The sequence below is a fragment of the Eupeodes corollae genome, chromosome 3, assembly GCF_945859685.1.
Source record: "Eupeodes corollae chromosome 3, idEupCoro1.1, whole genome shotgun sequence".
Taxonomy (NCBI): domain Eukaryota; kingdom Metazoa; phylum Arthropoda; class Insecta; order Diptera; family Syrphidae; genus Eupeodes; species Eupeodes corollae.
This window is the reverse complement of record NC_079149.1, coordinates 71,475,007-71,501,864: the sequence shown is the minus strand read 5'-3', so window position 1 is coordinate 71,501,864 and position 26,858 is coordinate 71,475,007. Positions and strand designations below refer to the sequence as shown.

General features: G+C 34.8%; 1 protein-coding gene across 6 annotated transcripts; it reads right to left on the bottom strand.

Annotated features, from left to right (window-relative positions):
* Positions 1 to 1,146: 1,146 nt before the first annotated feature.
* Positions 1,147 to 26,476, bottom strand: LOC129949875 (guanine nucleotide exchange factor DBS). Of its 6 annotated transcripts, none has more exons than XM_056061579.1 (9): positions 26,069 to 26,365; positions 25,693 to 25,956; positions 8,970 to 9,747; positions 5,593 to 5,691; positions 5,233 to 5,533; positions 5,079 to 5,165; positions 2,096 to 2,200; positions 1,909 to 2,043; positions 1,147 to 1,844 (listed from the first exon to the last, which is right to left on the bottom strand). In XM_056061579.1, exons 3-9 carry the CDS (start codon positions 9,740 to 9,742, stop codon positions 1,338 to 1,340), a joined length of 2,007 nt encoding a protein of 668 aa, XP_055917554.1. In that variant the 5' UTR covers positions 9,743 to 9,747; positions 25,693 to 25,956; positions 26,069 to 26,365; the 3' UTR covers positions 1,147 to 1,337. The 6 variants fall into 6 exon arrangements, with proteins under 6 accessions (XP_055917554.1, XP_055917555.1, XP_055917556.1 ...); XM_056061580.1 differs by having other exon boundaries at positions 26,099 to 26,365; XM_056061581.1 differs by having other exon boundaries at positions 26,293 to 26,335.
* Between the last annotated feature and the right edge of the window lie 382 nt (positions 26,477 to 26,858).

Sequence of the window (26,858 nt, the reverse complement as noted above, 5' to 3'; positions counted from 1 at the left end):
CAGTTATAAAAAAGTCATCGTCAAAGATGGCTTCATCTGGATCTATTTGAACTGTGTGAAGTACGTCTCTGTTCTTTTCAGTTCTTTGGACTTACAGACACGGAAAGTCATCATCGTTTTTTTTCTTATATATTTTGTTGGTTTTAGGGAACATACTTGGGTCACTGGAATTAACTAACCGGATCTTGCGGTCCCCATACTTGTTAATTGATAACCTGTAGCTCTCCTTAATCAACAGATTGACATTTTTTATTGACGACTTCAGTGTCCTAACCTCCAAGTCGTACAAGAGATTCGAACTTGGTTTATTCATTACTTTTGTTAATAAAACTGCATGCAATTTAAAATTTTTAATATAAATCGGCGCAATTCCAGACTCAACATAAATTGCATAAGTTGGAATTGAATTCTTCTAAATAAGAGTGACCAAAAACTTAAATACCGTAAGACTACCAAGTGCTAATGGTTGCTTGGAAAATTCGGTATTTAGATCCTAAGTCTATGTTTTTGTTTGAGAAGAATGTTCGCCACATTATGTTAAAGCTACTTTAGCTTCTTTATTCTTACGCTGAACATGTTTATTGAAGCTACCGTTAGCAGACATCAACACTTCTAGATATTTGAATTACTGTACTATTTCAAGAGGTTGGTTGTTCAGAAACCACCTTTCTTCTCTCAACCTTCTACAACTCCGTGCCTCAAATACCATTATCTTTGTTTTCTCTGAGTTTATTTTAAGGTCCTAGATATTGCAGTACGTTTGGACCCTATCGATTTGTAGTTGGAGAGAAGAAGGGTTATCCGCTAGCATAACCAAGTCATCGGCATACAAGATATTTAAGATACTTTTTTCAATAAAACTGATTAAATAAAATAAAAGAACTATTAAATTTAATTTTTTAAAAATGAGCACTACTTTTGAACACTCTACCGTTGATAAATCTAAAGTCACTGCCCTTTAATTATGTAATGTTATAGAATTTGTAAAAAGAAGTGTCTAATTTGCTATTTGAACTTTTTTATAAGCTTTAAGATCTAATGAAATGATATGAGTTGGAAGGTAATTGATATAAATATCGTTTTAAGGTGTTGAAAGTAACAAATATTCCTGAAAGTAGATGCATATCAAACAAAAATTATTACAAATGTTTTTTCCATTACGTTTATTAACAATTATTAAAGCTATCATAATTACAGAAACAATATATACAAAAGAAATAAATTAATACATTTGGTAATTAAAAAAACATACATATGTATACATATATGCTTGTATCTATCAAAAACGATGATTTATCACATGTACATTGTGCAATCATATGCAAAATTTAATTTCTCTAAACAGCATACCATGTTGACTTTTTATCTTCATCTTTCATGTCATCAACTGGCTTCGGTAATGACCACATATTTCCAATTCCACTATCTGAACTGAAACGATTTGAATTCCTAAATTGTGATAAGCTAGGTGGTCGACGGTGCGCATGATCGTTCTCTTTAGAATATTTTTCCTTCAATTTTCGACGTTCTTCTTTTGCAAATGAACTAATCATTTCGGTTATTAACTCGAGCCAATGCTCGCATTGAGCTGGATCTGCTGTAAAGTCACACTCCTGCGTTTTTCGTTTTTGATAAAAGAGGGTGAATGACTTCTTATTAGCTATTATTCCAATTCTCTCGCAGGGATAACAACCGCGGAATATCAATCGTTTGTCCTTGATTTCAGTGTAAATAAGACATTTTTCAAAAATAAATACCTTAGATCGATAGCCCCTTTTCAAATTATGATCGAAAACGACAAATTCACTGACTTTTCGGAATTTTCCCTGATAAGCAACATTGAACTATAAAATTGGAAAAAATATCTAAGTATAATAATCATTATTTTTTAATAGATGTTGTACTTACATCATTGGATTCAACAATATCGTTTATAACTTCTGACTCGTTTGTCATTGTAAGCAGAGTACGTATTTTTTTCTCCAGGCGACAACAAGATTCTATGACTGATTTGAAATAGAAGTCCCTATGTTTAAAGAGTGTCTATAACAGAAATATTTGTATTAAAGTAAATACATCTTCAGGCCTCTATTACCGTTATAAACTGCTGAAGAAGAAGCGGATATCTAGCCATTCTTTGGATCGGTTGTACAAGAAAACTATTAATACCCAATTTGTCATTCAATTCGGATTGCAGATTCTATAGAAAGAAAAAAGTCATACATTAAATTAATATTATAATAATTACTGAAATACACATTATAATAATCACTGAAATATACAATCACACTTTCATTTGTTTGTTGGAATGGCGAAACAAACAAAATCCAATTTTCTTGGTGTTATCGAAAAACTAGGCGTTTTCAGAAATATGATATAATACGGTAACAAAAAAAAAACGTTTTTCCTCTTTACCCTCCAAATGTCATAAGAGAACGAATAGAGATATAAATTAACTTTTCTTTCTTTTCGGCCTTGACCTAACAAATGTTCTTGGTCGTTGTTGTTAACCTTAGCGTCAAATTTGAATGACGTTCATTAAATAGGAATTCCTGTATTATTTTGATATTATTACTAACACAGAAATTGAGCACAAATCAACTTTTATTCACGTATAGAAATTGTAACTTAACATTCTTGCGATCTTAAAAACCCCATTACAAGGATGAATTTTGAGTTGATGAATAAAAGTGCTAAAAAACAGTAGTTTTTTTGTAATGGAATGTAAGAAAGCTTAATTTGTTTATCATAACGTCAACCGTTGATTATCATTTTAGAGACTTCTAAACCCAGTAGAAAAAACAGAAATTGCCATAAGGAAGGACTAGATGGAAAATAGGTTCATAACGGATGGTTCTTAAGCAGGGGAGCGGGTAGGGTCTGACAGTTTTTCATGTAATCTTCCCTAGAGAGATCAATAAATTTTCCAAATTGTTGCAGTGTCTTTTAAGCAGAAGTACTGCCGGTTTCTGAAGCTGCTAAGGATCTTTCTTCCCACAATTTGGAAGACAAATGCATAGACATATTTATCTACAGCAAAGCAGAAATTATGGCCATATCTGCCACTATCAAACAATGCTGAACAAACGTTCAGCTAGCCTATGTATAAGCGGATCGCTTCGCACGACCTCATCTGAGGCACTGGCAACCTTATTCAACCTAACACCTCTCGACATTTTTAGCAAACAAATAGCTACAAGCTCTGCTTTTCGCTTTTAAGCTTCGTCGCAGTAGACTAACAACAATATTGACCAATCCGTAATTCTTAGGTATTTAGAAACAATTTCAAAGCACACAGACTACACTATCCCCCACCAACTGCAATTCGACAAAAATTTCGAGATCTCTACACCTCCCAGATCTTTCTGGGAGGATAGGACATTCGAGGAAGATGGGTCAATCCATTTTATACAGATGGTTCAAAAACAAAAGAAGGGGTTGGTGGAGGTGTGTACTCTGAAGGACTGAAATTTAGTCTCTCATTCCGCCTTCCCAATCATTGTAGCGTGTTCCAGGTGGAATTTTTAGCGATAAAAGAAGTCTTATACTAGCTTAAAAAAAACGTGATATCAACATCTGATATCCGTATTTTCTCAGATAGTCAGGCTGCTATCAAATCACTGGACTCAGTCTCTACAAACTCTATAACAGTCCATAACTGTCGATCATCTCTAATGGAGATGGCAGAACAGTTTCATATTCACCTTTGCTGGGTCCCGGCCGTAGAGACATTCCAGGTAACTGTAAGGGAGATGAACTCGCCAGGAACGGTACAGTGCAGCTAATTCTACCACGTTTGGCGCATACTGGCATACCAATCGCTACTTGTAAACTGTTGCTAATGCAAGACGCCGTGAGGAGGGAAGGCACCAAGTGGAACAACATCGCCACTTGTCAGGTCACAAAAAACATCTGGCCAACACTGGATTTAAAACGCTTGGTATCTCTAAGCAGATCGCATATGACCTCGATAGTAGGTGTCATAAGCGGACACTGTCTAATAGGAAAGCACGCACGCGACTAGGCGTATTCTCAAATGACTTTTGCAGAAGCTGTTTGGGCGAGGAAGTGAAGGAAACAGTTTTTCATCTTCTCTGTACATGCGCTGCTGTAGGAAAATTTAGGAGAATTTTTCTTTAACTATCTTAACGACCTAAATCATATCAGCATAATCAGCATCTCACGTTTCGTAAGGAACTCAAACTGGTTCCATTGAGTTTAGGAGAAAGCCCTAAGATTCGTGTGGTATCACAATGGGCCATTAAACTGGCGTAAGTGTGTCCGTTTCCATCTCGGACAGCCACATCAACCTAACCTAACCTGCCACTATCAAAAAGTCAAGACTGGAACACCAATGCATTCCGTAGGGAGCTTCGTTTAAAACAGTCACAGACAAATTGGGCAAAACAGATCAATGGTCAGTCCAAGCTATATGGCATCAATGATATACAGGCCAATAGAGCTGGTAAATGAAAAATTCAACCAAAATTTCACTGAAATCCTTTTGCAACTAAGTAGGCCTCAGCTATCCTTACTAATAGGTATCCTAACGGGTCACAACTTATTAGGCACAAAAATGACAGAATGGGTATTGGCTCATCTGATTTATGTAGAGAATGTGAGGACGAGGACATGGAGGAATATACCTTCCTCTTGCTATGCGAATGCCCTAGCCTAGCCAAAAGAAGAATCACAACACTAGGAAACTACTTGTGCGATGTGTTGTCCTTGCCACTCAGAGATATTCTTGAATTTTCTCAGAAATTAGGATAGTTTAACGGATATATCTGTATGTAAACTATGAGAGTCTAGTACTATGTACTTACATAACAGTAAAGTATTTATGTGTGTATGTAAAACCACATTTTAAATACAAAAATATCTAAAATATCAATAGGTCATATCTCTGGTCTCTGGTCCCCGTGGTGGTTTAGCGACTTGTCACAATAGTATACAATTATGTTTTAGTGACAAGCTTTCATTTGGTGCCTATTTTAATTCTGTTGATTCCCAAATAATTAGTGAACAAATAATTTGTCCCCACTTATTTTATAGCTTAATTTTAAACAAAAAATTACCTTGAAGTAGTCCCTGTGTAATTCACACAACTTTAATGATCTTTTTTTGTTCATCGTAAACAGAACGTATCCATAAAAGCAGTTTTCCTTCATAAAATAGTTGGAAATTATAAGTATTAAATTTATTAATTAGAAATAATATATAGTCACCAACATCAATGAAAGTTGAAAATTCATCAAATAATCTTATAAGATCATCTTTATTCCTTTGTAGCATAGGTAAAAACTCATCCCGGTGGAACTCAGCAATTTGTTCAATATTACCAATCAAAACATACTTTTTTCCTCTCAGGCCGGGTGGAAGATCTTTTCTTGAAAATATGTTGCCATAATTACTTATACCCATGAATAAATTCTCCACGTATGATTCTTCGGTTTTTATCAGTTCATCTAAGATTGGTTGTATGGTTTTGTCGCATTTTTCCCGAAGAATCGCTTCTTCGTTTTCTCCATCTCTATAATCGAAGTTTATATACTTAAGAATTAGATTTTAAAAAATAAAGGATTTACATACACAGTGCTGCCGCAACGAAACGAATTGTACTTATTCGCAATCGTATAATCTGATTGCGCTATTATTTCAGTCTTCCTCCTTGGCTCCGATCTGTAATGTCTAAAATGATAAAATACATATTTTTAAAACCAAAAAATGAATGGAAATGAGAAACACAATGGGCAGGTTCAGGCGATGAAAGTAAGGCAAGTTTCTAGCATCTGATTGGCCTGCTGCCAAAAAATTGTATTCCAATTAAGGCAACTTTATTGGAAACTTGACTGGAAAGTTAGTCAAGACAAATCTAACTAACTATCAAGTCGAGGCAACTTATGTCAGAATGACAATCGATCATTTTTTTTAATTAACTAAAAGTTTAACTTTATTTCTCTACGATTTATTTATTTTTTGCACAATTTCATTTATTATTTTGTGTAAAAGGGTTTCTCGCCAAATTGGAAAAAAAAATAAGTAATATTTCTTTACAATACGAAATGCAATTTGGGATGGACTTGTAGTTTGCCTGAGGACTGTTTAGACAATAATGATTTTGGTAGTTTTTGTACGTGCTCGTACATTAAACTGAAGGTAGAAGTTAGGGAAGTAAAGTTCTGAGTTTGAAGTTTATGACACTTGTAAAACTAACTAGTTGCCTTGGTCAAAATGTAAAAAGAATGCAGTTGACTGCAAATGAAGTCCATTATGTTGTCTGAACCTGCCCAATGTAAGCATCTAAAAGAAAGAAAAACAAAGGGCATGGGACATATTTTCGGGCAGGGATATGTAAATTGGTAAAATTGATATACGACTACGAGTCTTCTTTACTTGTTATTAAATATTTAATGTATATAAAAACTTTTTTAGGGGCAGATTTGTTACAGTTCTGAAAATTACAGGTGCAAAGTTTTATCAAAGAAGCCATTTTAAGCAACTTTAAAATAATATAGTTGAGAAAGTTGCCCAAAAACGTTAAAACATCAATTTTTTTGACATAAAAAAGTCAACGAATAGTTCTATTTCAATGACCCTCTCTTATAATTTGTTACTAAACAATTAAAAGAATGGTGTTGTTGAATTTTTTGAAAGTATGAATAAATGTGCAGTTAAAATCACTTTGGGGAAACCCACTTATCTGAAACAATTTTGTTGACCAATTTTCTTATAAAACATTTCGCTTGAGCAAAATTTGCTTCAGAGAAAACCCTGGATACTTCAAGGTATTTCTAATGACATTTTATAAGTTTCATTGGAAAGTACTTTCTTAAGTGAAAAAAAAGTTATCAAGTTTTAATCGATATTCGATATTTAAATAATTTTATTTGAACTATGCAGCTGCAAGAGTTAGGCTAATGCATTTTTCTAACTGCTGCGACACAATGCAAAAATCGGAGCCGCAGTAGGAGCTGGAATCGGAATAATTGTCAGTGCTTGTTGTACCTTAACAGAAAGTACGCACACAATACGACTTTTTGACGTTTGATATAGATTTAGTTGTATTTTGAAATTATTGATTTGATACTTATCATTTGGTTTGAGTTTGGCTGAGTTTTAAAATTATTAAAGAAAATCGATTTCGAAAACGAAGATATGGTTTTAATAATCCATCCATTTTGTATTCTTTAATTTAACTTTTATTTGATTTAATTAAACTGTTAATTTGATTTAATTTAACTTTTTTTATTTATTCAAACAACCGCAATGAAAAATATTAATTTAATGCACAAACACAAACCACGAAATCAAATTTGATGTGCCTAAAAAGATAGATATCAAAAATGTCGTACGTCAAAGTTAAAAGTTGGTCAACTCTTCCGACTCCGGCTGCGGCTCCGATTCCAGCTCCGTCGCGTTGTGTTCGTTCATCTGCATTTGCGTACTTTTAATATTTTGACAAGTATTCCGGTTACGACTCCGGCTCCGTCACATTGTGGTCCAGCAGTAAAGCATCTTGCACATGAGTCACGAACTGCGAACTGTGGATGTTCGCATATTTTGACTTTTATTTCACATGAGCTTTATTTCTATTCGCAGACAGAGACGAATTGTCAATTTATAATTACCCGTTTCAACAAATAAAAGCAGAGTGGTATAATTTCGAGGTTAAGTTGACCGCGAACAATTTATTCGTTGTAGTGTGGATGGTATGTGGAACGCGAATTTGTTTGAAATTGACTTTTTAAAATGTGTAAAATCACGTTTGTTCGTCCATTCGTTCATTCTTTGTTCGCTCTCATGTGCAATGCTCTTAACTGTGTTTGTTTTTATTATTTATTTTATTGTGTAATAATTTTTGTTCAGGCGAATCCAAAAAATAAATATACATACACACATAACTATATCTTTGTAAATTATTACGCGTTTGTGTTAGAAAGATTTTGAAATATTGAAATGTTGTAATGTATACATATGTATATACGGTGAATATCCGTTCATTTTTATAATGAATAGTCCATTATGAATTAGTGTGTGTCGGACAACATAAATATGTTCATTATTTTAAAAATAGCTCATTATTTTATGACTTTTTTCTTTAAGGAAAGCCTAAACTAAACTTTCACCACTGGATTTTATTTCGAATAGTTATTGTATTTTCCAAAAGTTTTCTTGAGAGTGCACTCCGACTTTTGGAAGTATTGCTTTGTTGAAAAATCCTTCACTCCAAAAATAAATGAAGAGCTGAGGATTACACTCTTTCCTGGGACAAAGTGGAGATAAGTTTAATGTATATTATGAAAAATAGAACCAATATTTCATTTAATGACACTGATGTTTTCGACGAGCTTTCATGTGTAAAAAATTACGATTCTTCAGACGAAATTGTTGAATGGAGGGAGAGCCAAATAAGTGCTGGAGATAGGCGGGTCGAAATTTTCAAGTTTTTCAATAAATAAATGATACAGTATGAAAACATTTCAAAAATCGTAGAGACTTGTTTAACCTGGGCAATGTATGGACAAACGAAAAAAACAATATGAAAATGGAAACAATCAGGTCTATTTAAATTTGCTAATGAAATTATGAATTAAATTGCATCGAATTTAAGAATTATTTAAAAGGAAAGCCAGAATTAATTTAAAAAAATGATTCTTCCGAAAAGTACTCATTAATATATAGTAATTCGATGTAAAAGTTGTATAAATTGCAAATATGATATAAAAGAGTTTAAGGTTTTGTTTATTTATTTTTGTTAATAAATTAGAGACAGAAGGTATGTTCACCGTATGTATACACTACATTTCTTACATCTTAGATGTAATGTTCAAAAGCCTTGTAAATTATCAATAACCTAGTGTTTATATTTTAGATAAATCTAAAAAATCCTAAATACTTAATATATTTCATTTTACTTCATTGAAATCGAAAAACAATATTTTGTAAAACTGAAAGTATTAAATTACCTGGGGAAATCAAAGTTGTATGTTGCACTCTGGCTATTAGAATTATTCCTTGATTCCACAGGGATATCACTTGGCTGACCGACTTCATTAATTTTGTGTTCGTTGACATTCTCACTTTCATTTAAAACATTAATTATTTCAATGTTAGTCCCTTCAACCTCTATTATGCTTTGTTCCCTGGACAATGGTGGAGTTGATCTAGGAGGTGAAGAATCCGGTATTGGTGGTGGTATATCAGGTATTGACTCAGTTTTAATTCCATCGTTATCACTAAACCCATCGAGTTCATCTTCAGTTGCTGCCTCATCTATACTGTGGTTAGTTTCTTGCCGCCATCCACTAAGTGCCTTGTTTGTACTTTTATATGTTGGTGTCTTGAAAATTATCTGTTCCTGGCCATTGAGCTCCTCAAACCTTTGACGTAATGCTCTTACTGGTGTTCGTTGTATTTGGTCAAGTGATAATCGTTGTAAGTTCAAAAGGGATGGCTCACTTTGAGAATTCGACTGTAGTTGTTGTGTTCTTAAACGTTGGATGTCATCGCGAGGAGATTCCATTTTTTCAAGAGCTCTCCCTTTGATCGCCAAGGACTCACTTTGTGAATTAACAGAATATGAGAATTGTAAGGATGACGATGAGGTCGATGTTGGTTGGCTTAAACTATCAACACTACTATTGCTTTCAATGCTGACACGGCGGCCTTTTGAGTAACGTCGGCTTTTTCTGCTTTGACGATTGCGTATGAAAGGAATTGGAGCATCATCATCGTCCATTTTATCTATTTGTATATAAAAGAAATTACATGAATTACATATGTTTACATTTAAAGAAATTAAAACTTTATGTGCATACTAAATTTAAACAATCGTGTTTCGATAACTATGGAGTTTTTTTTTATTTTATTTCACTATTTTTTCTTTAACTTGAAATTTTCAAGGATTCGCGCTTTCACCTCAAAAAAAATATCCAACAGTTTTGAAACTTAACACACTTACTAAGGATGTCTGGTGATGACTCAAAAAAAGTCCTCAAGAATCCGATGTGAGCTCTAGCGGCAGTTAAGAGAAACATGGTGTTTGTTTTTAGTTTTTCACGTTTATCTCGAAAGCTATTTGTCGTCTTGGGAGACATCCCTTAATAAGTGTGCCAAGTTTCAAAACTGTTAGATTTTTTTCAGGTGAAAACCTTTATTAACTGGACTATATATTGAACGAAATTGTTCACATTCGAAATACTATCCCTATGATATTTAGCTAAAATCCATAATAATTTCCAGAAATCAAGTCGATGAATGGAACGTACAAGCTTACAAAGTTTTGATTCATTGCTTATACATTTTGTTTGTATTAAGAAAAAATCTTTAAGGTCCCACCCTATATACATTGTACAAACGCTGTGGAAATAAATTGAATATGCAATCTTAAGCACTTTTCACATGAGCACGACCAACGACTAACGAATAAACGAATATTCGTCGATTTTGACGTTTCTTTCACAAAAGAGTTTTTAATTCGTCGCGAATGAAGTTTGATTTTGACAACGGTTTTTTTTGTGTTTATTATTATTGTCTTTTGTTTTGAAAACACACGATTGAGAATATGCCGTCGAAGCTATATTTGTTTTAAAAAAAGTTACTGGTGTCCTTATTAATAAATAAAACGAGAAAAAGATTTCATGTCCATCCATTTAATGCAAATCTTAAAATTGAAGGAGAATACCATTCACCACCGAAACCAAAACAAGAATGATTTTTTTAGGTTAAGTACGCACGATTATTTTATTCGTTGCGAGTGTGGATAATGTGGAACGCGAATAAAATTTTCACAGTTCGTATCAACTGGAATTTTTTTCACGACGAATAAATTTGTTTTCTTAAATTTATTAATATATGATATTGAAAAGTGTAGTACCCGTGGCATGATGGTTAGTGTGTTGGACTGTCATGCAAGGGGTCTTGGGTTCAATCCCTGCCTGTGCCAACTTTATTAAAAAAAAAAAAAAATAATTTTCGCGGGTACTGCCTCTTGCGAGGAATTGACAAATCCTTCAAGAGTAATTCTTGTCATGAAAAAGTGCTTTCTCAAACTAGCCGTTCGGATTCGGCCTAAAATTGTAGGTCCCTTCCATTCCTGACAACAGTACTCGCACACAGGAATGGTTGAGAGTTGTAAGTCACTAGGCCCTGGTTCACAACGGACTGTTGCGCCACCCCATTTGATTTTTGATATTGAAAAGTAAAAGTATGCATCATAAATCAAATATAAACTACATATATTGCTATCGTTTTATTAAGAAATATGTCTTCATTGTGTTTGTGTGGAAATATGTCTTCAAACGTATATAAACTCACATTTTGTAATTCATTAGTCGTACGTTGGCCGCGCTCATGTGAATACGGCTTTAGAATTTAATTTAATTTCATTTTCGTAGATAGTGTCTAAGTTACGAACAATAGATTCTAATTTTACAATGTTTTTGAAAATGTATTGCCAATTATGAAACTGTGTATCTGGCTTTGATCTCAAGTTCTCATAAGACTAAAAATTGATCACAAATATTCAAATTTGAGTTAGTTTATATTTATTTTTTTCGAAAAAAAAATGTTTTTTTATTAATTATATGGAATCTATGTAAATTGCGTTATTCCTTCAAAAATTTAAAGTTATTACACACATTGTACTTCCTTAACTCGAATCGCATAAAATTGCAAAATTTTTTAGTTCGTTTTTGTTGGAATAATTATTTATTTGAATAATTTACTATTGGCAATGTCGGCTCCCACTGGAGATTGTATACCTGATTATATTGAATTCTTTATACTTAAATATACTAATAAAGTTAGTCTTTTCTCAGGTTATGGGCCCAGGTCACGTGAGCCTGCAGAAAGTATAAAATTAGGGTGTGTTTTTTTTTTATATTCAGAAATGGAGTCTGAAAGTTTTAAAATAGAAAAATTGCTTGATTCTGAACAATATTCCATATGGAAGTTTCAAGTTCAAATTTTACTTAAAGCTTCTGGTCTATTTGAACATGTAAATGACCCGAACAATAAACCAGTAAAGGGGGAAAATGAGACCCAGGTAATTTTTGATGCTAGGTTATTAAATTGGACGAAAGCCGATAGCAAGGCTCAACACATAATTACAACGAGCGTAGGTTCAACACCGCTTCGTCTGCAACACTGCACAGGAGATGTGGTCGAAGTTAAAGGCGGTATATGAACACACTTCTAGTACGAATGTTCACATGTTGCTACAAAGATTTTATAGTTTCGAGAAGGAGCCTGATGATGACGTTGCGACTCACATCTCCAAGTTGGAAAATATTGTTAAGCAGCTTAGAGATGTTGGAGAGCAGGTTTCCGACAGCATGGTGATTACAAATGTGTTCCAACATTTCTTTTGCGCTTGGGAATCCACGGCAAAGGAACAACTGACGTTAGAGAATCTGACTTCGCGGTTAGTGATGGAGGAAAAACGTATGCATTCACATTCATCTACTTTAGGTAATTCCATTAAAGGCACAGCGAACAAGAAGCAGCAACAGCAGAAAGTCTCCAAACCTGGAAAGTGCTTTGGGTTTAGGTGCAATGAATTTGGTCATTGGAAAAAGGACTGTCCGAAAAAGTTTGCCGATAGAAAGAAGACTGGAAACCGGAATGAAGTACAAAGGGGGGAGGCTCTCATCTGTAATTCTGAATTATGCTCTGTGCAAGGATGGACTGGAAGTACAAGTGAGGTTGAAACGGGGGAAAAAATATTTTCTGATGCTTATGAAGTGAGGACTGGAACTTAAAGTGATGCAATGGAAAAGAGGAAGATTTTGAACTTTGATGATGCTTTGTGGACTGGAAGCTCAAGTGAGGATAAAGGGGCGGTATATATATGTTGTGGTGGTGACCAACTGAAGACTGGAAGTGTAAGTGAGGAAAAAACGGAGAAGAATAATTTCTTGGCTGCATTGGATCGAACTAGGACTGGAAAAGGAAGTGCGGGGCGAAAGAATAATATATTGACAAGTACCTGCAATGCGTTGATAATGAATAATGGTGAAATTGATGATAATTGGTATCTCGACTCCGGTGCTAGCGACCACATGACCCATAAAAGAGATTGGTTTGTGCGTTTTGAAAGATTTTCTAATCCAATTGACATAAGAGTAGGAAGTGGTCAAAAGATTTTAGCACTGGGAACAGGTGATATAAATATTTTATCCTACAATGGAGAAAAATGGTGTGAAAGCATCTCTCAAACGTTTTGTATGTGCAAAAGATTAAAGCACACCTTTTTTTTACAAAGACGTGCTCTAGATAAGGGTTTCAAGTTTATGTCTGATAGTTTGCGATGCGAGTTCAAGAAAGACGATGGATCTGTTGTGGCAGTGGGAGAGCGAAATGGGCAGTTGTTCAAAATGTGTTTTGTTGTTCAAGGCCTGTCGGATCATAAGGTAATGTTAGCATCTTCTAAAGATCTGCCATTAAAGGTATGGCATGAAAGGATGGCTCATCAAAATGTCCTTTTATAGATGCTAAGGAATTCTCGTGCGATGCCTGTATGTATGGGAAACAGCATAGACTTCCATTTCCCAAAAGCATATTTAAAGCTAGTCAACCAGGGGAGTTAGTGCATGCAGATGTATGTGGTCCTATGGAGGAAACTTCTATAGGGGGTTGCAGATATTTTGTTCTTTTTAAAGACCATTTTTCCCATTTTAAGGTAGTTTTTTTGTAAAAAACAAGTCAGAAGTTTATTCATCAATAGAAGAGTTTATAAATAAAGCCAAATGTGAGATGCGACTCCCTGTGAAGTCACTTCGTACAGACAATGGGTTGGAGTTTGTTAACGAAGCTGTAAGATCGCTTCTGAGCAAAAATTCTATTCGACATGAAACCACCGTACCATATACTCAGATTTTTTGGAATCAAAGCATTTATCCACGTACCCAAGCAAAAGCGCAGAAAATAGGATAAAAAAGCTGAAAAAGGTTTGTTCATGGGGTATTCAGAGGCTTCTAAGGGATACCGTGTCTGGATACCTACTCATCGAAAAGTAGAAATAGTGCGAGATGTTACGTTCAAAAAATTTAAACAATATCAAAATATTTTAACTGAAGCTTCTCAAGAACCTTCAACATCCCAAGATTTGTCAATCGCAGAAAATGAAGGTGATGATGGAGAGCAAGCAAGGGAATACGTTTACGAGTCTGCTGACGAAGAAGTGGAAGGAGTTGAAATAATCTTGAATGATGATGGTGGGAGTAACAATGATGGCGGTGATGTGACACTTCCATTGAGGGATCGTCTACGTAACCAGAAAGCAGTAGACTATTCTGGTATGTGCAACATCATTCTGAGACATGCTTTTCTTGCGCAAGGAGAACCAAACACCTACCGCGATGCACTTGCTTCCGATGATGCAGCTAATTGGAAAAGAGCAATGGAAGAAGAGATGAATAGCCTTCATCGAACCATACCTGGGATTTGGTACAGCTTCCGCCGAACAGGAAAGCAATCGACAACAAATGGGTATATAAGTTGAAGGACTTAGGAGTTGATGGTTTGCAGAGATTCAAAGCTAGATTGGTGGTTCGCGGATTCAGTCAAGAACGGGGTGTTGATTATTTTAAACCTTTCAGTCCAGTGGCAAAATTTACTTCCATACGCTGTATTTTCGCAATTGTGGCAAACGAAGGATCCATGTGTATTTATTTCAGCCGATGTTAATAGGCGTATGATCCTGGCGATATATATTGATGATGGCCTAATAGCTGCACAGGATAAAGAGAATGCTTTGACATTAATAAATTTTTTAAAGACGCAGTTTGAGATAACAACATTGAATGCGGATTGTTTTCTAGGTATGCAGCTAAAAAGGAAACCCAATGGTGCAATTCATGTCACTCAATCACGTTATACAGAGCATATTTTGCGGAGATTCAATATGCTTAATTGCAAACTAGTTTCAACCCCGGCTGAAACCTTTTCTTATTTAGAATCCTCCAAAGAAGTCAAGTTTCCCTACAGAGAGGCTGTTGGATCGCTTATGTACCTGGCTGTTGCCACCCGCCCAGACATAGCCTATGCCGTAGGAGTAGTTTCACGATATTTAGACCACCGAACCAGGCCCAGGTCAACGCAGTCAAAAGACTACTGAAGTACATCAGTGGGACTCGAGAAATGGGTATAATTTTTGAAAAAAGTAAATGTTTTTCTTTGGTTTGTTACAGTGACACTGATTACCCTGGAGACCATATGACTAGACGTTCCACTACTGGTTTTATTGTTACTTTGGGAAGTGGACCGGTGTCTTGGTCATCACAGAGGCAAAGATGTGTGTCCTTATCTACCACCGAATCGGAGTACATCGCAGCGTCACAGGCAGTGAAAGAGATGGTGTGGCTTCAGCAACTTGTCTTCGAATTAGTTTCAACTGGCAATCTAAACATGGACAACCAGGGAGCAATAAAGCTAATCAAAAATCCTGAATTCCACAAACGAACGAAACATATTGATGTTCGTTATCATTTCATCCGTGAACGATTCAGCAGAGGTGATTTTAAGATTAATTATGTTCCGTCTGAGCACCAAAATGCAGACATCTTTACAAAGGCTCTATGCAAAGATAAATTTGAAAAATTTCGTTTTTTGATCAAAGTAATGTAATATGTTAATATTAATAATAACCTGTATGAATTATATTTTGTTTGAACTAAATCTATTGAAAAGTGGGAGTGTTGGAATAATAATTTATTTGAATAATTTACTATTGGCAATGTCGGCTCCCACTGGAAATTGTATACCTGATTATAATGAATTCTTTATACTTAAATATACTAATAATGTTAGTCTTTTCTCTTGTTATCATACACCACGGTTGTCTTCTTTTGTGACTCATAAGTTAACAGTTTTTATAAGACCTCGCCAGAAGTTGAACAATTTCACCCAGGAAATTCAACTGCAACTGACTGAAGATGAACGATCATAGATCATAGGGTGCCCCGATTTGACTCTCGAAAATTTGAAATGTGACGATTATTCTCATTGAAAAAATGGTGCCCTATTATTACATATAATAAGAAGTAAAAGTGAGGAACTGAAAATATGTGCAGGCCAAGAAGTACAGTTTTAACGTTTAGAATTTCATCGGGTGCTCAAGCATTGAAAATCTTTTTTATGTCTTAATTTGATATAAAACATTAATTTATTGGACTTTCAAATTATGGATTCTACCTGCTTTAAAACTTTTTTTATTCTTAACATTTGCAGTTGTAATGACAATGAACCTTAAGAAAGAGAGGAGAAAACATAAATAAATGCTATTGAATGCAATATTTCGAGCCCGTTTTTCCTTATAATTAAAAAAAAAATTTATAGTAACTGGTTTGAAGTTAATTTAATAGCCTTACAATCGTAGAACATGATATTATTATAAAAAAATGTTCTTCTTGGTAAAAAATACCATTAACTAACTAATGTAACATATTACCTACTATACATTCGCTTTCAAAAAGACAACATTGAAGTGATGTGCGTAAATATAAGCAAAAAAAATATGAATATATGAATATGAACAAATGTCGTACAAAGTTTTATTATATTTTATTGATATTACAATTTATTTTAAAACAATGGAAAGACATTTATTTAGTCACCATATTTCAGTTCTCCATTTTGAATACAAACTATTAAAAAAACACAATTAGTTCTTTGGCATGTCACTCAAAAAAAAAAATGGGGTGGCGCAACAGTCCGTTGTGAACCAGGGCCTAGTGACTTACAACTCTCAACCATTCCTGTGTGCGAGTACTGTTGTCAGGAATGAAAGGGACCTACAATTTAAGGCCGAATCCGAACGGCTAATTTGAGAAAGCACTTTTTCATGACAAGAATTACTCTTGAAGGATTTGTCAATTCCTTGCAAGAGGCACTACCCGCGAAAATTATTTTTTTAAATTAAGCTGGCACAGGCAGGGATTGAACCCAAGACCCCTTGCATGACAGTCCAACGCACTTTTTTTTTTTTTTTTTTTCTTCCAAATTCATTTTTATTTATTCAATCCTTAACCTATCTTAAAGCTAGACAAAAATTCATAAAACTAGCCTAATTATCCATAACTTACAACTAACTTAATGGTCCCATACGGACACTCTAAGCTAAACTATAACACTAATTACTAATGCCTTTCGGCCTTAAGATCTATTTTACTTCATTTAAATTTTATTTCATTTATTTTTGTATTTATTAGAAAATTTGAACAAAAAACTAATATCAATATCCTTTTTTTTTATTTATTTTTACTTACAAACTACTTAAAATAAGGTCCTTAAATAAAACATAAAACTAACTAAAACTACCTATTCTACCTATAAACTACTTAAAACTAGAACAACCACAGCAGCAAATCTAACTATCTAACATTTTTTTTTCATATTTTGTTGTCTTTTTTTTTTTTTTTTTTTTTTTTTATTCCATGTTTTCTTTTTTTTATTTTAATGTTTTTTTTTTGTTTTTTTTTTTTGGATTTTTGTATTTTTTTTTATTGTTTTTTTTTTCTATTTCTTTTTGTGCCACCATGCCTATTCTACTTAAAACTAAACCCTAAAACTATAAAACAAGTATGTAAGCCGGCCAAGGCTTAAAACCCCATCCCGACTACCCAATATCAAGTGCCGATTGAAGCCACCAAAACTGGTTCTCCTGCTTCACCCTATCAGTTCGGTCCCGTTCGGACACAGCCCTACTGAACCGAAGGAGCTCTGCTCCGCCTTGTGCCATGACGTCCCGATTGTACAGGAGTCGCCTATCCACGGTTCTTCGTCTGACGTGGTAGATTAACGGAACTGCCAATCTATCCTGTATCAGACCGCATCTATCTAAAAAGAGGAATGCCTCTGGGGGAATGAAGCTGCTCAAGCGTGCACTCTCAAAATACTCGTCGTTCGGATAGAACGCCCCGAAAATTAAATTGTTGGTCGAAGACATAGCTCTTGCAATGTGACCTCGAACGAGTTTTATCACGAAATTGTCAATTCTGTTGATTCGAGCCCCGTTGTACAGGACCTCGTTGGAATAATAATGCACATAAGAAGATTCGGCTGTTCGATATAAGCCGGTACAGCGTCGTAAACACTGCCGCTCGAACACCCGAAACTTCTCCATCTGAGAAGGGGCAACGTTGAACCACACAGGACAACCATACACGATCATTGGCCGTATGTGGGCCATGTAGCAAATTACCTTCACTCTGGGGTCAAGCCGACTGCTAAAAAACAGCCGTTTCGTCAGAGCGAAGGCTCCTCTGGCCCTGGTCAGAGCAGCATTTATATGTCTGTCGAAATATAAATACTGATCTAACCAGATAGCGAGGTACTTCACTACACTTTTGCTCGCCAATGGCTGCCCGTGAAGATCAACGATGACCATCTTGCGCCAATTCTTACACGTATCCCTCGTGGCCCTAGCCAACGGAGTCCGGAACAGAATTGTCTCTGACTTCTGGACATTTATTTTCAGTTTCCAGTCGTCGCAATATCGCTGAATCTTGTCGAAATCACGCTGCAAGAGAATTCTAATAACCTCAACCTTTCGGGCCGTTCTATACGCAATTAGATCGTCGGCGTACGCAATTGCCTTTGTAAGACTACCTATCAGATCGCTGGTGTAAATGTTGAAGAGAATCGGCGAATTCACCGCTCCCTGTTGAAGACCATTTTTAATTGAGAACGTTGTGGTAGAAGTTACATTGCCACTTTTGACAACAAACTTTCTACCGTTAAGCATATCATAAAGTATATACAACAATGGCTTGCTAATGCCAAACCTGCTCAATTTTAGGTAAAGACCCTCTAACCATACGGTGTCAAAGGCCTTTTCCAAATCAACCAGGACAGCACCTGTGCATTGTTGTTTTGATTTATTCCATTGGATATCAGAAACGAGTTTAGACGCAGCATGAATTGTGTCATGACCCGCCTTGAACCCGAACTGTTTATCCGGAATTATTTTGTTGTCCGCAGCCCACTTAGTCAGAGCCCTATTAATGATCTTTTCGAAAACTTTGCTGATGCTCGGAAGAAGACTTATCGACCGAAGATTTGACGGGTTGGAGTTGTCCTTTCCCTTTTTCGGGAGAGGATGAACCACAGCGGTCTTCCAATGCACTGGATAATATGCATTATTCAGTGCATTGTTGAAGAGTGTGGTGTAAATGTCAATTGCTTCCGTCGGTAAATGTCTTAGTACAACGTTGGATATACCATCGACACCTGCTGACTTTTTATTTTTTATTGAGTTGAAGAAGAGCTGAAGCTCAACCTTCGTCACTAACAAGGGACTTGGTCCCATTTGGTCGGCGATTATGGCATTTGCCAAGGAATCGTCATTGAACCGCATGAAACCGCGGTTCTCAGATCGCCAATGTGTGATATCATTACGGAGGTAAAAGTGATTAAGTAGGGCTCTGTTTTCCAGGTCGTGGTTGGGGCGAATGCTAACATTCACCTTGTACACTTGCTGAAAAGCTGCTCCCACCGCCTCCACTTTTTCCTTCGGATCTTCAATTATATAAAAGTCATCGTCAAGGATGGCTTCCTCTGGATCTATTTGCGCTGTCATGAGTACGTCTCTGTTTTCTTCGGTTCTTTGGAGTTTCAGACTCGGAAGGTCATTGTCGTTCTTTTTTCTGAATATCTTGTTGATTTTAGGGAACATACTAGGGTCGCTCGAATTAACTGCCCGGATCTTGCAGTCCCAGTACTTGTTAATTGATAGCCTGTAGTTCTCCTTAATCAACAGATTGACATTTTTTATTGACGACTTCATTGTCCTAACCTCCAAGTCGTGTGGGTCTGTAAGTCGTCTGTACAAGTTTTTGAGTCTTGTCAGTAAGCCACTCTTGTGCCTACGTAGTGCGTCAATTGTCGCGTTTCTGTAAGCGTCCATTTGGTCCCGTTCTTTGTACTTTGGGATTGTCCGTTCCATCGTTCGTTTTATTGTTTCGTCCATCTGTTGTAAGTGTTGGTCGATTTCTGTATTTGTCAGGTTTCTGTTGTTTGGTGGGGCTATGTCACTCGAACGAAGTTCTCTCGCTAAGGCGTTGGTGAAACGAGGCCACCGCATCTTACTGTAATTGTAAGAATGCGTTGGAACGTATTCCTCCAACTCCACGCGTTCGTTCGGAATCTGCATTACAGCAGCCAGTCCGCAGTGATCACTGTCGTACTCGACTGTCTGTAAGCAGTTTCGCGGGTGATTACCCACTTTGTCTGTAACTGTCAGTCTGGTGTCGTACAGCAAAAGGTCCAGAAAGGAGCCGCTTCTTGGATACGATGGCCTTTCAGTAGCCAGCAGGTCGACGCCATATTCAACGCTGTAAAGATTCATCAAATTAAAAAGATGATTACCTCTGGGATTACTATGTTGATTTCCCCAATCTTCATGTTTTGCGTTCAAATCACCGGCCAAGATAAAATAGTTTTCTTCCAAGCTCAGTTTAAGTTCCCTAAAAAGAATCTCGAGTTCTGAAGCAAAGTAAGTAACCTGCGGAGCTCCAGCCGCATAAGCCGCAATCATATACATCCGCTTCCCTTGAGAGAGAGAGATGCATACGACGCAAACTTCTAGCGTCTTTAGCTTTCGCAATTCATTGTTGTATATGACTTTATAATTAATGCCTTTTCGTATAAAGAGAGCGACACCGCCCCCTTGAGTGGAGTCGGGCCGGTCTCTTCTTACGATATTGTAATTTTTATGAGTCAATTTGTGGTTGTGGTTTAGCTTAGTTTCGCTAGCCATAAACACATCGGGACTGTAGTCTTTCAACAATTGAAACATATTGGCTCTTCGTTCAATCCTAATCAGTGAATTTACATTCACAGCTAGGACTTTTAGGCACGTCTCCGGCAGCGCGCCCATTATGGTCTTAGTTGCGCCAGGCCAGGCAACAAAGAGTAGAGATGATCTACCCCTTTGCCTTGCTCCTTTATCTGACTTTGCAGTCCTGTTAGTTGACCTTGAAAGTCCAACGCACTAACCATCATGCCACGGGTACTACATGTCACTCACAACCACGAAAACCAACAGTTAAGTGACTGTGAACATTTCGGTTAACCCTAAATATCTTACGAACCAAAAACGCCAGATATTTGAATTAAATTTTATATAACATATTGTAACGTGATATCAAAGAAGCATATTTTTTGAAAAAAAAAATCCATTTTTTTATAAATCAAAAAAACTGAAAAGAAAAATGTGTCACCTCCAAAATTTTACGACTAAAATATGATTTCCTCTCCAAAACAATTTTGTGCAACGGAGAATAATGTTTTTGACATCTGATCAAATTTTGAGAAAAATCTAATTGACAGTTTTTTTTTATAAAAAATAAAAATGTAAAAAAAAAATAACTCAAAGTTGGTAAAAATTGAATATCGATTCAAATATCTTTTCAAAAACTTGAAATTTAGGCTTCAAACTTATTTTATCTTATAAGAAATATTGTTTTCAACATTCTTAAAAATGTTGAGAAAAATAAAATTGACAGTTTTTTTTACAAAAAATAAAATACTAAAAAAAATTAATAAAAGCTGGTAAAAATTTATTTTCGACTCAAATATCTTTTCAAAACTTTGAAATATTGGCTTAAAATTTCTTTTATCTTTCAAAAAATATTTTTGTCAACATTCAGTAAAATTTTGAAATAAATCGAATTGACAGTTTTTTCACAAAAAATTATCAAAAATTGGTAAAAAATTATTTTCGACTCAAATATCTTTTCAAAAATTTGAGATAATAGCTTCTTTCTAATTTTTACTTATAATAAATATTGTTTTGAACATTAGGACAAATTTTGAGAAAAATCGAATTGACAGTTTTTTTACAAAAAAAAAAATAAAAACCTAAAAAATGTATACAAAATGGTAAAAATTGATTTTAAACTCAAATATCTTTTCAAAAATTGTAGATATTGGCTATAAACTACTTTTATCCTTCAAAAAATATTGTTGTTAACATTCAGTAAAATTTACAAAAAATCGAATTGACAGTTTTTGTACAAAAAATTAAAAACCTTAAAAAAATTTAACAAAAGTTGGTAAAAATTGATTTTCGACTCAAATATCTTTTCAAAAATTTTAAATATTGGCTTCAAACTAATTTTATCTTATAAGAAATATTGTTTTTAACATTCGGTTAAATTTTGAAAAGAATCAAGTTAACAGTTTTTTTTACAAAAAATAAAACTCTAAAAAAAAACAATACTAAAACTTGGTAAAAATTTACTTTCGACTCAAATAGCTTTTAAAAAATTAAAAATATTGGCTTCAAACTTATTTTATTTCATAGAAAATATTGTTTTCGATATTCAGTAATTTGTATATAAAAATCCAACAGTCCGTTTTTTCATAAAAAATAAAATCTACAAAAAATAGTAAGTAAATTTGGTAAAAATTGATACGAGTACATATAGACAGACTTTTAAGCAAGAGAAATCGACAGACGGAATGGGAAGTTATCAGTGTGGGTCGCATCCCGGCCTTTTTTTTTTAAATAAGAAATGTTGTGTTCAGTTCCATTCGTCAGTCCGTTGTGTTATATTTAAATTTGAAATTCGTGCGAAATATAAACTATACTATTATACTAAACGTCAAATCAAACTTTGAATTTTAATGTTGGTAATGAAGTAGTACCCGTGGCATGATGGTTAGTGCGTTGGACTGTATTGCGACGACTGGAAAATGAAAATAATTGTCCAGAAGTCGGAAACAATTCTGTTCCGGACTCCGTTGGCTAGGGCCATGAGAGATTCGTGCAAGAATTGGCGCAAGATGGTCATCGTTGATCTTCACGCAAGGGCAGCCGTTAGCGAGCAAATGTGTTGTGAAGTACCTCGGTATCTGGTTAGATCAGTATTTATATTACGACAGACATAAGAGTGAAGATAATTTGATACATGGCAGAAGTTTATGGTTGTCCTGTGTGGTTTAACGTTGCTCCTTCCAAGATGGAAAAGTTTCGGGTGTTCGAGCGGCAGTGTTTACGACGCTGTTCCGGCTTATATCGAACAGCCGAAACTTCCTACATACATTACTTTTCCAACGAGCCTATACAATGGGGCTCGAATCAACAGAATTGACAATTTCGTGATAAAACTTGTTAGAGGTCACATTGCAAGAGCTATGTCTTCGACCAACAATTTAATTTTCGGGGCGTTCTATCCGAACGACAAGTATTTTGAAAGTGCACGCTTGAGCGGCTTCATTCGACCAGAGGCATTTCTCTTTTTAGATAGATGCGGTCTGATACAGGATAGATTGGCAGTTCCGCTAATCTGCCACGTCAGACGAAGAACCGTGGATAGGCCACTCCTGTACAATCGGGACCCTATGGCACAAGGCGGAGCAGAGCTCCTTCGGTTCAGTAGGGCTGTGTTCGAACGGGACCGAACTGATAGGTTGAAGCAAGAGAACCAGTTTTGGTGGCTTCAATCGGCACTTGATAGTGGGTAGTCGGGATGGGGTTTTAAGCCTTGACCGGCTTACATACTTGTTTTATAGTTTTAGGGTTGAGTTTTAAGTAGAATTGGCATGGTGGCACAAAAAAAAAATACAAACAAAATGAATTAAAATAGAAAAAAAACATGGAATAAAAAAAAAAATAAAAAAAGACAAGAAACTATGAAAAACAAAAATGTTGGATAGTTAGATTTTCTGCTGTGGTTGTTCTAGTTTTGAGTTGTTTATAGGTAGAATAGGGAGTTTAAGTTAGCTTTAAGTTTTATATTAAGGACTTTATTTTAAGTAGTTTTTAAGTAAAAATAAAAAAGGATATCGACATTAGTTTTTTTTTTTCAAATTTTCTAATATATACAAAAATTAATGAAATAGAAATTGAAGTAAAATAGATCTTAGGGCCGTTAAACTTAGTTTAACTTAGAGTGTACATTTGAGACCATTAAGTTAGCTGTAAGTTATGGTTATTTAGGCTAGTTTTATGAATTTTTGTCTAGATTGAATTAATAAAAATGAAACATAAAAGTGCGTTGGACTGTCATGCGAAATGTCTTGGGTTGGATCATGCCTATGCCACCTAAAGTTTTTTTTCATGGGTGCTGCCTTTTGCGAGGAATTGACAAATTCTCCAAGAATAATTCTTGTCATGAAAGGTGCTTTCTCAAATTTGCCGTTCGAATTCGGCTTAAAACTGTAGGTCCCTTTCATCCCTGACAACAGTACTCGCACACAGGAATGGTTGACAGTTGTCAGTCACTAGGCCCTAGTTCTCAAACGGACTGTTGCGCCACACAATTTATTTTCATTATAATACTTTCAAAACTGTGTAGGTATAGACGTCAGTCCCCCGGTAGCCAAATTATGAAATTTTTAAACATCTCACAACGTACGAAAAAAAGTGACTGGCCCGATTAAAAACAATATAGTAATAAGATCATATACACCCGAATTTGTAGAAGTTTGATTTAATAACTATCGTAAACAAAATATCGTCAAAAGTTACCCAACTTTTGTATAGTCACCCATCCAAGAAACTAATCAACTGTCAGTTTTTGGTATGTGTACAACAGATCACTTTTTATGGAATGATCATATATTTGATATGGCCAAAAATGTTGCCAGGTGCTTAGGATATCTCTGAAGGTGCAAGAAATTTTTCACCCTTTCTGATCTGGCTGTAATTTACAAAGCCTTCATCCGTCCAAAGCTTGAATAAAATTCGCATATCTAGGCAGGTGCCCCAGGAATGCTCATCAGTTTACCCTTGAGCTCAATTTTTGGCGTACTGCCAAGTATAGAGATTCTTTCCTAAATCGCACATGGAGAGTGTGAAATGCTTTAGGCAATTCTGTTTTTCCCTCCCATTTTAATGTTCAGAACTTTAAGACCAATGTGCAATGGTATCTCCTTTTAAAAACTTCCCTATTTTCCTAATGCTCGCACTGTGTTTAAATATAAACATATAAAGGGTACTAATAACCCCTTGAGTGCCTGTAAATTATAAAAAAAAATATCTTGAAATATGTGGTGAAAAAAGTTATATACAAAAAATGAAACTGTCTATACAAAGTTTTTGTTTTGCGGCATAAACGTGAAAAATGTTAACACATGCATTTAAAATTTGTTAAGATAGCTGCCAGATGCATAATGATATTGATCTTTTGCTGAAGGACCTCATCTCTACACATAAAAACAAGCTTTTTTGACAGTACAGATGTTTTTCTTTTGTTTGTGTTTTCAAAATAACAATCTTGCGTTTATAGTTGGGTTTCCTAACAATTAAATTTAACAGAGCGTTAGCCCATAACCTGACTAATGAAGTGGAAATTTAGAGCCCAGTTAAATATTTAAATAATATTATTATTTTAATTATTGGTTAGGCCATTACCATAAAATACTTATATACATACATAAGTATTTGCTTTTTTTTTAACAATGATTTTAATTTATGTAAACAATAAATACAAACTAAACAAGTGAAAGTTAACGTGGGTGATCATTTTAACATTCAATAAATACACTGTTTCATCAAACTTCACACTGTTATTATGATCTTTCAAATCCCAAATAAAACAGAATATAGTTTAACTTTAAAAGTTTTTATGAAATCTTTTATGCCACTTGCCTTTTGTATGTAAATAAAAATTTTTATAATTTTATAAATTGAAAAGAAAAAACAAAAATTACTTTATTATTTTCTACTATTACATTCCTTACCTATTAAGATTTATTTTTAAACTTTACTCAAGTTAAAACAGCTGCAAAAACAAAATAGGAACTTTTCCAATACCTTATTATTTTTGTGTTTAACGAGAGAGCAAAACTCATGAGATCACAACGAGTCACATACGAGTGTGTCTCACCGACAAGTTGAGTGTTTCAGACCTTCTAGACCAAGGGAAAACAGACCGATTTACTTTTACTACTGTCACGTTAAGTTCTTGAAAGTAGCTATGCGTTAAAGCTTTTTTATATTGAAAACTGAAATGAGAAAAGTATTTTTACACTTGCCAAAAATATTAAAACTTGAACTTTTTAATGTTTTCACATTGGAAGAAAATCAAACACATTAATTTAATTATTTTATATTTACACAGTTATACGTATGTATTACATAACGCACTAAAATTAATTTTTCTTTTCGTCTTATAAGTCATCGGCCTTAACTTTCGACGAAGCATTTTCTTGGAGACATTTTTATATATTTTTTATTCTTTTGATAAGCTGCGATAATAATTAAATATAAGTATTTTGTTTTGTTGGTCTTGTTGAATCAGGTATTTGTATATGTAGATACATATACAAAATCGCACTCACGGGTTATGAAGTCGGAAGCGAAGCTAAAAAAATTGCAATTCGCTATCGATCGAATGTTAAACGTTACTAACTGTAGAGAGTTAGCCTGTGTTGAAATTGACTTGGCTACAATTTCGGTATGCTTCAGGCATACATATGTATGAGTGTGTTTCAAAAGTGAACTTATCATGTTATCTTATTATTTTTGATTGATAATATTTTAAGCATTCTCTGATAATTTTAAGTTTTACATAGGTTAGGGTGTAATTTCTAAGAAGTACTGAGCTTTTATACATTATTGATGTGAAGATTGCGTGCTTACACTTGCTTTTCGAATTCGAACAATTTTACCGGAAATCCATAATTTGTTCATTTTGGTATGAGCAAATGGATCAAGATTATTTTGTAGGTGAAATGGGAGGAACATTATTCTAATTGCAAAAAGCTTTCTACTCATATTTATATGCTGCTTGTGAAAATTACGCGCATAAAGTTATTCAAATAATGTTAACAACTAGAAAATTTAGAGTTTACCAATGATTTGCGTAGTACGAAGCTAGATGTATAATCGACATTTAACAAATAAG

Coding starts and splice junctions, on each gene's coding strand:
- LOC129949875 (XM_056061577.1), bottom strand. CDS start 26,461: ATGATAAGTTCACTTTTGAAACACACTCATACATATGTATGCCTGAAG. Junction 9,748..26,292: donor CGCTTCCGACTTCATAACCC/GTGAGTGCGATT, acceptor ATATACAAATAG/ATAAAATGGACGATGATGAT. Junction 1,845..1,908: donor ATATTGTTGAATCCAATGAT/GTAAGTACAACA, acceptor CCAATTTTATAG/TTCAATGTTGCTTATCAGGG.